Source organism: Hyalella azteca, unplaced genomic scaffold (assembly GCF_000764305.2).
Source record: "Hyalella azteca isolate HAZT.00-mixed unplaced genomic scaffold, Hazt_2.0.2 contig10753, whole genome shotgun sequence".
NCBI classification, from domain to species: Eukaryota; Metazoa; Arthropoda; class Malacostraca; order Amphipoda; family Hyalellidae; genus Hyalella; species Hyalella azteca.
Genome location: NW_025940776.1, coordinates 41,923 through 52,948, shown reverse-complemented (window position 1 = coordinate 52,948; position 11,026 = coordinate 41,923). Strand labels below are relative to the sequence as shown.

Here is an 11,026-nt window from a genome sequence, read left to right as displayed (position 1 = left end):
GACTAACTTTGAAACGTTCGCGTCGATATTCAATTGCTTCTACGTTTATTTAAAATTTCCACGATGGTATTGGAGGTTGAGATAATTTATTTGATTCTAATTTGTAATCAAAAGAGGAAATTTTATTTTATGTAATGATGATTTTTTAGTTACATTTTACGCTCGTCTAACCAATAATAAAAATGCGTCATCATCACATATTTATTTCCTTGGTTTTCAGACGAAGCCCACAATTCTGGCCTTCGCGAACCACCAGATTCGTAGGGGCCTAACGAACTTCCTACCCCCCAATGGCACAGCAGACTCTTCCTCAATACCTTCCTCTTCACTCCCGCCTTCCCTTGAACCTTCAGAACCTATTTCTCCACATACTGTGATGTATGACAATGATCATTTACAGTCTCATAATGATCATTCATTATCCCAGGATGAGTTATCCACAGGAGGAAATTTACTGACGTTCGACGATCATTTATTGACTCCGGAGGAGCTGCCTTCCCCCGAAGAACAAGTGGCTGCTCTTGTGCGATTCGTGAGCTACCAAATTGAGTGGATGATTGGAGACCCCCTCTACCTGCCCAACATCACCCTCAACGTCCTGGACATTGCAGAAGTGAGTAGATACCATCCCCTCTACCTGCCCAACATCACCCTAAACGTCCTGGACATTGCAGAAGTGAGTAGTTATCATCCCCTCTACCTGCCCAACATCACCCTGAACGTCCTGGACATTGCAGAAGTGAGTAGTTATCATCCCCTCTACCTGCCCAAAATCACCCTGAACGTCCTGGACATTGCAGAAGTGAGTAGTTATCATCCCCTCTACCTGCCCAAAATCACCCTGAACGTCCTGGACATTGCAGAAGAGAGTAGTTATCATCCCCTCTACCTGCCCAAAATCACCCTGAACGTCCTGGACATTGCAGAAGTGAGTAGTTATCATCCCCTCTACCTGCCCAACATCATCCTTAACGTCCTGTACATTGCAGAAGTGAGGAGTTATCATCCCCTCTACCTGCCCAACATCACCCTGAACGTCATGGACATTGCAGAAGAGAGTAGTTATCATCCCTCTACCTGCCCGTCATCAGTCTCAACATCCCATGGGCATTTCAGAAGTGAGTATAAAGTACCCTCTTCCACCTGCCTATAACATCTCCCTTAACATCATGGGTATTGTATAGCAGTAAGTAATTTTAACCTAGCATTGTGGTAGTAAGTAATATTAATCTGGAATTGTGGCAGTAAGTAATACTAACGTGGCATTGCGGCAGTAAATAATATTAACCTGGGCACTGTAGAAGTGACTAATATTAACCCGAGCATGGCAGAAGAGAGTAATATTAACCTGAGCAAGGCAGAAGTGAGTAGTATTAACCTGGCAATTACAGATGTAAGTAATATAAACCTTACTTACGCGAAAAGCTGCAGTCTTACGAAGAATGTCGCCTGACTCATGGTTGTCACCATCAGTCAACAAATGCGTGCAACTTTACAACACCGAGCTGACCTGTGTACTCGACGACCTCATTCCTGCACGCACAGTCCGGGGCCTCGGGTACCTCAACGAGTCTCCGACCCATGGTTCGTTGATGAACGTCGAGTCTCGAAGTGCGGGATTCGATTGCTCCAGCGGTCTGTCTACCGGGCGAACAGACTCCGCAATCCTGCTGCTGCCGCTGCTGTAGCCTCCACCTGGCGAGATGCGCGGCGCAATTATGTCGACCTTCTTCGTTTTAAAAGAGAGTCATATCGGCGCCAGAGAGTCGACGCGCACCGCAGCGATCCTCGAGCGCTGTGGCGTTCGCTAGATAAACTCTTGGGAAGAGTTCTTACAGAAGCTTCGAGTGACATATGCCTGGAGGAACTCCACACGGTTTTTGACGACAAAATTTCTGCTGTGAGAGCAACGTCGGCCGATGCTCAGCCGGCAGCATTTGCCCCGTGCCCGTTCGACTGCGTGCTTCAAGACTTCACTTGCGTCACAGCTGACGACGTTATCGCTGCAGTGCGCGTGCTGCTTAATTAACAAGCAGTGCGCCAGCGATATGCTGCCGACGTCGTTACTATAGGTGCATGTTGTGACCCTAGCATCTTTCCTAGTAGACCTTTTCAGCCGCTGCCTAACTAACGGTGTTGTTCCGATGAGCTTCTAATCAGCTAACATAACGCCTCAATTAAAAAACCTGACCTTGACGCTTCCGATCACAAATCATATCGACCCATCTCCAACCTGTCGATTGTCTCGAAACTCCTGGAACACGTTGTGGCGCGAAAGCTGAACAACCATCTTCAGCCGTCCGGTCTCAGGCCTCCAATCTGCATACCGTCAACTTCACTCGACGGGAACCCCCGTGCTGAAGGTGCTTTCAGACATTCTCAGAATGCGTCTCATTTTCAGACATTCAGACGCAGTAGACCGTAGCGAAAATGCGGCACTAGCTTTATTCGACCTGTCGGCCGCGTTTGACACGGTCGACTACGCCACTTTATTGCGTCGACTTGACGTATCATTCGGCCAGCGCGGCACAGCTAGTGCTGTTGTGGTTAGAGTCCTATCTCAGCAATAGATTCCAATGCGTTCGACGCGGGAACTAGTCTTCTACGCCATCGTTGGTCACTTGCGGCGTACCACAGGGATCTATTCTCGGCCCGATCCTCTTCCTGTCATATACTGTCGACGTATTGCATATAATCGATTCACATAGTTTGCATCCGCATATGTTCACCGACGACACCCAAATTTATAGCTGCTGTGCACCGTCTGACGCCGCAGCGTTGCAGGATCGAATGTCAGCCTGAATGGACGCTGCAGGTCTCAGACTGGATGCGCTCGAACCGGCTTTAGCTCAATGCATCAAAAACCGAATTTATTTTGTTTGCGACTGATCGGTGCCGGCAGTAGAAGTGACTAATATTAACCTGAAAATTGCAGAAGTGAGTAATATTGAGCGGCAGTCAGTCGTTAGTTCAGCCACTAGAGAGCGTCCACGCAGGATAGTACGCGGCCTATAGAGATGGACGCTTGAATAGCGTGACATTTGATTTCATAATATAAGTGTTACCTCCATCTTGTCATAATCTAATATGACCAAGCTAGTCATTTTTTCAGCTATAGAGTAAATATGATTGCCTCATAATTTTTTGGACCTTCGAGAAATTTTGATGAGGAATTGAATAGGACTTGACTAAAAGTCTTGTGATGTGCGAGGTCGTTACGCATATCATATTGTCAAATTATTAAGATGAGTCCACGAAACCGTAATTGACTGCAATGCACTCACTTATCTGAATTGCAATCACCAGCTGCACAGCATGAGCATCAACAACTTGAAGCAGGTGACGCAGGTTCAGCATTTGGCGCTCGATTTTGACGGCGAGTTTTTCTCCATCACTACTCAGATGCTCCACAGCGACGTCTTCAACAGGTGATGCACGCCTCATAAACTGATGATTGTCAATATATATTCTATAAATTTAACGCTAGGTAATATTTCTGTCCGAAAAAGCGTGGCAGTAATTCATTTTGTCTATGCCTCCTCTCAAACCGGTGACGCATTCAACAATTGTTTAGTTGTAGCGTAAATGATTATAATTACCTATCACAATGAAATTATATGTAGAAGGTCACGAAATATATCTATTTTTACGGCGACTGCTTCCTGGCTCGCTCAAAATTCAGATTTCATTATAAACTAAAATTATTGAAAGTAATCATAACTCTGGCCATATATATGCACACACGTTGCGTGCTTAAGTTAATATAGAACTCATCCCTCGCACCAACGACGTACTCAGTAAATGTCCATCGGATTGTGGCAGGTATGGTTAAATAACTACAGGAGCATAGTTGAAAGAATAGCGATGATCCATTTTGGTATTCTTACAGCAGGGTTCAATGAAGACCAAATAATTTGTTATATTGACAGTCTCCGTATCAGTTTTTTCAATATAACATAACATAACATAGTGATCTCGGCGCTGCAGTGTATATAGGACTGATGTGGCCTGTCGCCGATTCTTTTCCTTTTCGAGCCTTGTTCACAGAAGATCGAAATCGTGTCATTTTTAATCGAACTTTTTTTTCGAACTTTTTTTAATATATCGAACAATATTTTTTCGTTTGTTCTGGTAATTCAGAAATCGAGATACCGATGGACATTTATATTTCGTTAACAACGTTTCGAATGTATCAGTCATTCATTATTAAGTTACAAGAAGCATTGAGTGACGAAATTTGGATCGGTTACACTCAGCCCGCTATTTCCACAGCGTAAGACTTCGAGTACCCTATGTGTATCGTACCTCGCTAAAATTAAACTTAATTACCTCACTTCATACGCACTGTCCAACCAAACCAGCTGCTCTATATGGAAGATCTTATCTTACCTCAATATCAGGATTTCAGGTACCATGCATTCCCTTTTAAGGGAATTCCACATTATTTAATTATTAAATCAAATGTGCATATAACTGAAACATATTACTAACAAACTCGCACCTCAGACACCGCGTGCTGTGGGTCCCCGGCGCGGTGTTCCGGACGTGGCAGTGGAAGTGGCAGCTGGGGCTGGTGCAGCACCGCGCGGTGCTCACTCTGCACAGGCAGCACTTGCGCCCCAAACTCGCTGAGTTCTCGGCCAGGCCTGGTCAGTAAAGGATAGTAGTTGCTGAAAGAGAATTTAGCGCTGAACAAAAAACGCAGAGTAGTATTCTAACAACAGTGAATCGAACTTTTATGATACTAAAATTTATCAAGATGCACGAAACGACACTCGAAACATTCCTCAAATTGTAATATTATGAAACTTTGATGACTTTTACTATTATGACTTTTACTATTACTTTACTTTAAAGTGTCATAATAGTAAAAGTCATCAAATTGTCATAATAGTACAATTTAAGGAATATTTCCAGTGTCGTTTAAGTACAACTTGGCAAATTTGAGTACCAGCAAATTTCGATTCAACTGTTGTTGTCGACACCTACAGAAGCCAGTTTCCATGAAAACTGTTTGTCGGGAGCTGCAAAAATTTGGACTCTATGTTAAAGCTGCAATTCGAAAACCACTATCCCCAATACAAATGCTTCAAAGCGTTTGAGTGATGAAACAGATATATCTTGAGTCCCTCGAGCTGTGTAAAAATGTGATTTTCTCTGATGAGTTATCCTATATATTATATCTGACCTTTGGCCGAGTGTACGTTTGGAGAGAGTAAAAAAAGGACGAAGAAAGGTTAAACTGTGTTTTAACTGAAAAAGGATTAAAGAGGACTTTACTGAAGAATCGGCTAAAATTCCTTAGGACATAGTTAACCCTTTGCATGAATCAATGCTTCGGAGAATTGTGGTTGTAATCGCCGCTCATCAATATAATCAAGCCAGTAATTTGTTGAGTGGTCAACTGAAGGCTCATGTTGCAGTTGTGTTCAAACCTGACCATTAAAGTCAAGCCAGTAACGTATTGAGGAGGCATATAATAAATAATAAAAACTGAAGTCTCGCGTTGCAGTTGTGTTCAACCCTGACCATTAAAGTCAAGCCAGTAACGTATTGAGGAGGCATATAATAAAAAATAAAAACTGAAGGCTCGCGTTGCAGTTGTGTTCGAACCTGACCATTAAAGTCAAGCCAGTAACGTATTGAGTAGGCATATAATAAAAAATAAAAACTGAAGTCTCGCGTTGCAGTTGTGTTCAACCCTGACCACGCGAACGCTGGGGTACGCAGGACAGACTACTTTGCGCAACGCGTCATTGACGGCATGCGGACGAAATTTGGGGACTCATTTGAGGCGCTCTTCTACTCTCCCATCGTCAAGGTGAGGCGCCTGACATCAAGGCGCTCCTCTATTCTCCCATCGTTAAGGTGAGGTGCCTGCCATCAAGGCGCTCTTCTACTCCCCATCGTCAAGGTGAGGCGCCTGCCAGCAAGGAGCTCCTCTATTCCCCCATCGTTAAGGTGAGGTGCCTGCCATCAAGGCGCTCTTCTACTCCCCATCGTCAAGGTGAGGCGCCTGCCAGCAAGGAGCTCTTCTAATCCTCCATCGTCAAGGTGGCCTCTGGCCATCAAGGCGCTCGTCTAATCCGCCATCCTCGAGGTGAGGCGCCTGCCATTAAGGCCCTCTTCTACTCCCATCGTCAGCGTGAGGCACCTGCCATCAAGGCGCTCTTTTACTCCCCCATCATCAAGATGACACTCTTGCCGTCAAGGCGCTCTTCTATCTCCCTCATCATCAAGGTGAGGCGCCTCAATTAGAGACGCTTGCAGGCTATTGTCACTCGATGAATCATTGGTCATCAATTCTCTTCGTATATAAAGGCCCTTAATTAGACCTGTTCAGCAAGCAGACGAGTAGAAAGCGTATGGTAAGGAGCATGCATGGTGTCGCAGGGGTCAAGTAGGCATAATGAGTATTTATAAAACACGCCTCAAATGTATCAATTATAGGTTGTATTATTGTTATTTATATTTTCAAGTCGATATTTAACTTGTATTTTGTTGAGGTAACATTTCGACGCCAAAATCATCCACGTGAGAAAATTGATTCAAGGACTTTTCAGTATCATGGAAAAATTAAATAGCGCGGATTAAAGGAAGGTTCATTAAATATAATATTTTATGGGCAGAACGTGCAGCGCGTCCTCAACTCGCTGGACACCCTGACGCTGGTGAAGCAGTTCGTGTGCTATGCAGCAGGTCATCACTGAGGCTATGCTATTATATTATAATACTATATTATACTATTATTATGATTTATTATAATACTATTGTTAGTATTCTATCATTCATATTTCTCAGGAAAAAACACATTCTAATAATAAAGTTTAATGGTGTTTACTTGCTCGCGATCCTCATTTCCAATGATTACTTATTAATCAGTACATTATTTGTAATGATCTTTAATACAAGTTTCGTTGAAGAACAGAGAGCACGTCTTGTAAATTCTTTTCCTAATGTTTTTCTACATTCGGCGAGCAAGACTTTTGGTGGGATTTAAATTCAAATATGAAGTTTCAAAGGGACATTTTATTATGATTTTACGTCGTTTCGGACACACATTATGTATTCAGTATCAAGCAGAGCGGAGGTTTTGCAACGTTAAATTTTGGAATGACAGATGCAAACATTAATTAAGGTATTGAGGTTACGATTAGACAATTAAAACTCAAAATTACCTCGAAAATAATTTCAATGTCCTGACAAATCCAATGGCTTGTCAATTTAGGCTAGTTAGCTGGAGACTCATCCTTGAGGGCTTCAGTAATAGTGTGGTGGTAACACGGTATATAATTTCATTCGTCTCAACTCGCTTTAACTGAACAGTTTTACTGAATTGTTTTTGTTTTATCGTCGTGAATATGATTTTTGTTAATTTTTCGAGAGAATACATGAACAAAATACATGTATTTTATGTAATTTTTTTATATCTCCGGGCATGCTGCTATTTGAAGACGTACATTGAAGGCTCGAATTAAAGCCAACTAGTCAGGCATGAAATTAATTTGCTTAATTATCACAGTATCAGCTGGCTCCTCAGGGTCGTTTGTAATATTGAAATGATGAGAACTCGGTGCTTTATAAACATTACATAATGCTAGTCTAAAGGAGTTTTTTGTAAGTCAGTCCTTTGGGAACTTACACTGCACTAGTCTGAGACGTACTGAGAGATATAATTCCATGGCGAACGTAGTCTAAAAAAACAGATGACAAAATACATAAGAAAATCTACAAGAAAAATGTACGATATATGCATGAACTTTATACATATGAATCAGATAATCAATGATCCAAATAATGAACAAATTAGTCAATACAAAAAGTTAATATCGACAATGAGTTTAAATTTTCTAAGCATATTGAAGGTCAAGTTAATAAAGCCAATCAACGACTTGGACTGATCAGACGCTCTTTCGAGTTCCTAGATGCAGAAGCGATGAAGCAGTTGTCTGTTGCTGTCGTGCGCCCGAACCTTTAACACATCCATGCGACAACATTTCTTCTCGCTTCGAGTCACCGACATGTGGAACAGCCTCCCTGATAGCATCGTTGACGCTCCGAGTATGAACGGCTTCAAGAACAGACGAAGCTGTGCAGGAGCATATGTTCAGTCTTAAAATGCCTAGCAAATTACCGACCAGACAATAAGTCCAACAGCTATCTCAATCAATCGTCAGTTATGGAAAGATCGGGTTCCAAAGGCCGGATCCCTTGTGAATCAAGTCACGAAAAATTCAAGAATCGGCAACAGGCCATATGGGCCTATTTCTTCAGTGCCGACACTTCTATTATATTCTAAGTCCATGAACCGAGAAGCTTAGTTCCTCGGGATATAACAGGCATCTCTTTTAAGATCTAATAATGAATGCTGTGGCGCATGTAAAATGAACTGCGCCTGGTAGGCTAATTCTCTTGCTGCAAATTACAGTGAATATGAAAAATTAAAATGCTAAAACGGCGGCTACAACCAGGACTAACGTCAATATTTTCCGCCGTTCGGTCGAAAATATCATTAAATTCTTTTCACGAAGAATAATCAGAAGATTCTATCCAGAAATTTGTTTCTCCATAAACAAATTAAGGAAATGAATATATAAGTAATGCCTTTTCCGAGATTAATGAATGATAACATGAACTGAAGCAAACAAACTGAAATACAAACACACCGAACGCCATCTTGGAATTGTGCCTCAATTCGGGATTAGCTGCATCGTTGCAACGCACGTCATCACTCAGGCCCTCCATGGAACAGATCCAACCGCGGCGTGAACTTATTGTGACAATCAACCCTCTTGCCGGCAAATCAGTAATTTTTACCTGCTGCGTTAGAACTTGGCAATGTAGGTAACTATGGTATGGTATCAAGTTACCGTCAATTTAAAGTTGTACACGTACAGCCCCCATGCGCAAAGGTATATTCGTCGCAATGGCAGCAGTTATTCCCGTAAAATTGTGCCACATAACATAGGAAAACGGCTCTTTCGTAATTTCTTAGAACTATATAACTCGTTGTTTACCTTGTCATTGAGCTCTTATCTTTCTTTTAGGTAATACAGATTTTCAAATCAGAAACGAGCATAATTTCAAATAAGAGATCATTTTTTGGCCAAAGTTCTTTTCCAAACTCAATTCAGAAATTTCACTTCCTGTTGTTTTCAGCTGATTTCATGCCGGTTTCAGTTCAACGTTCTATATTGAATTGACTTCAAACATAGTACGCATACGCGCTACAAAATTGCGTCTAGACTCGCATTGGAATGCTTTGCTAAACCCGAATGAAATAAGAGCTCTCACAACCCCGTGGCACAGGCGCTCTCGATTGTGCGTTATCCATCTGCAAGGCGCAGGTTGGGTGTGTACTCCATGAACTGGTGATGAATGCCTGATAAGCCGAGGTTCGCGAAGCCTTTTAGGTACCGGAAATCGTCCCCTCCTGCAATTGTAAAAAGCCTCTGTTAACATTATTATATGGCAATTATTATTACAAATTAAAAGAGCATGTTGCCCCAAAATGAAAGTCAATTGTAACCGTAAATTAGTTTAAAATAATTAAAAATGTCGAAGCTTATAAGACCAATCTAAAGCATATGTACTGTAATTCAAAGAGAGATTAAATGGGCCAAATAAGCGAATTAGATTGAGTTACCTTTCCAACTTTGTGTAGACGCTATAACGAAGAAAGTCCCATAGAATGCCTGTATAAGAGTTTTCATTGTGGATTTCCTTTTTATGAACCAGTGAACGCTTAATAACATAACATAACATAATGATGTCGGCGCTGAAATGTAGGCCTGATGTGGCCTGTCGCCGATTCTTTTCCTTTTCGTGCCTTGTTCATAGATCTAAACTCGTGTCATTTGACCGGATCTTTTCATGACTGGCGATAGTTTGAAGTAGCTACTAGACTTCCACCGGGTTCGATAAGGAGCTAGGCATTTCAAATCTGAACATATATTTTTCCATAGCTTTATCTAGTCTGTTCTTGAACGCGTTCATACTTGGAGCGCCAACGATGTCATCGGGGAGGCTGTTCCACATGTCGGTGATTCGAAGCGAGAATGTTGCAGAGCTTCTAGGTAGTGAGAGATATCAGCGCTGAACTATCTCAGATTGGAGCTCAGTTGATGTTTTTTTCGAGTGTCGAATAACTGGAAAATTTCTCGGCCCCAGTACGGCCTGTTTTACGGATAAGATGATTCAAAGGGTCAATTGAGATGAGATATTTCTCCATTCGCACCTGTTCTTTGGATAGGATAGGATATAAAGAGATTAGATGACACATTCCACGACTCATGCAAATGCAATATTAATTTCAACTAACTTCCTTATCACTAGCGAGAACACTGAGACGTGCTAGTAATATTGGACAATCTAACTTGAACACATATATCATCATGATGAGCGACAAATTATAGAAGACTATAAAATTCGCGCTTTTGTTGGTATTTTCATTTGTAAGTAAACAACTTTCTCGAGCCAATGCAGACATATTCGATTGCATCTCAATCTGCTCTCTAGTGGAAAAAGGTAACTAAATAATTGGTAGAATTATCACCACATCAAATACAAGCTTCTCTTCATCACGTTTTAATTCGCAGGATTTTGCAACGCAAGCTCAAGGAAAAATACACGAAATTTTTACCATAAAAAATGATTTATATTATCATAGGGCAACGGGACCACTGCGCGGGTCATGGGCCCATATAGCGGGTTTCTCGCTAAGTATGGCAGATAATGGTCCGTGCGCTCTAACGCCGGTCGACAGTTTCAATGGGCTAAAGTGTACGGCTATATGCTTTGCTAAAATTTGCGTTGATAAGTTACTCGCATATAACTGTTTTAGCCCAGATAAAAGTTTTTTGCTGCTTAATAAAACTGTTTCCGATTACTGTATAAGAAGCTTTTGAAATAACTGTGAATTATATTTTGAAAGTGTAATTTAAATGAATAATTTTGAGTTCAAGTTTAGACTATTAGCTTTTAAACTAAAATGTTGACACGATATAAATTGAAATGATACCTACCC

General features: G+C 41.6%; 1 protein-coding gene across 2 annotated transcripts; it reads left to right on the top strand.

Annotated features, from left to right (window-relative positions):
• The first annotated feature begins 225 nt into the window (after positions 1–225).
• Positions 226–7,370, top strand: LOC108680876. 2 transcript variants are annotated; one of them, XM_047882568.1, is made up of 5 exons: positions 226–613; positions 3,307–3,428; positions 4,507–4,649; positions 5,691–5,821; positions 6,630–7,370. In XM_047882568.1, the coding sequence occupies exons 1-5, from the start codon at positions 377–379 to the stop codon at positions 6,708–6,710; spliced, it is 714 nt and encodes a 237-aa protein (XP_047738524.1). In that variant the 5' UTR covers positions 226–376; the 3' UTR covers positions 6,711–7,370. The 2 variants fall into 2 exon arrangements, with proteins under 2 accessions (XP_047738524.1, XP_018025285.1); XM_018169796.2 differs by lacking the exon at positions 226–613 and adding an exon at positions 1,027–1,118.
• Positions 7,371–11,026: the final 3,656 nt, after the last annotated feature.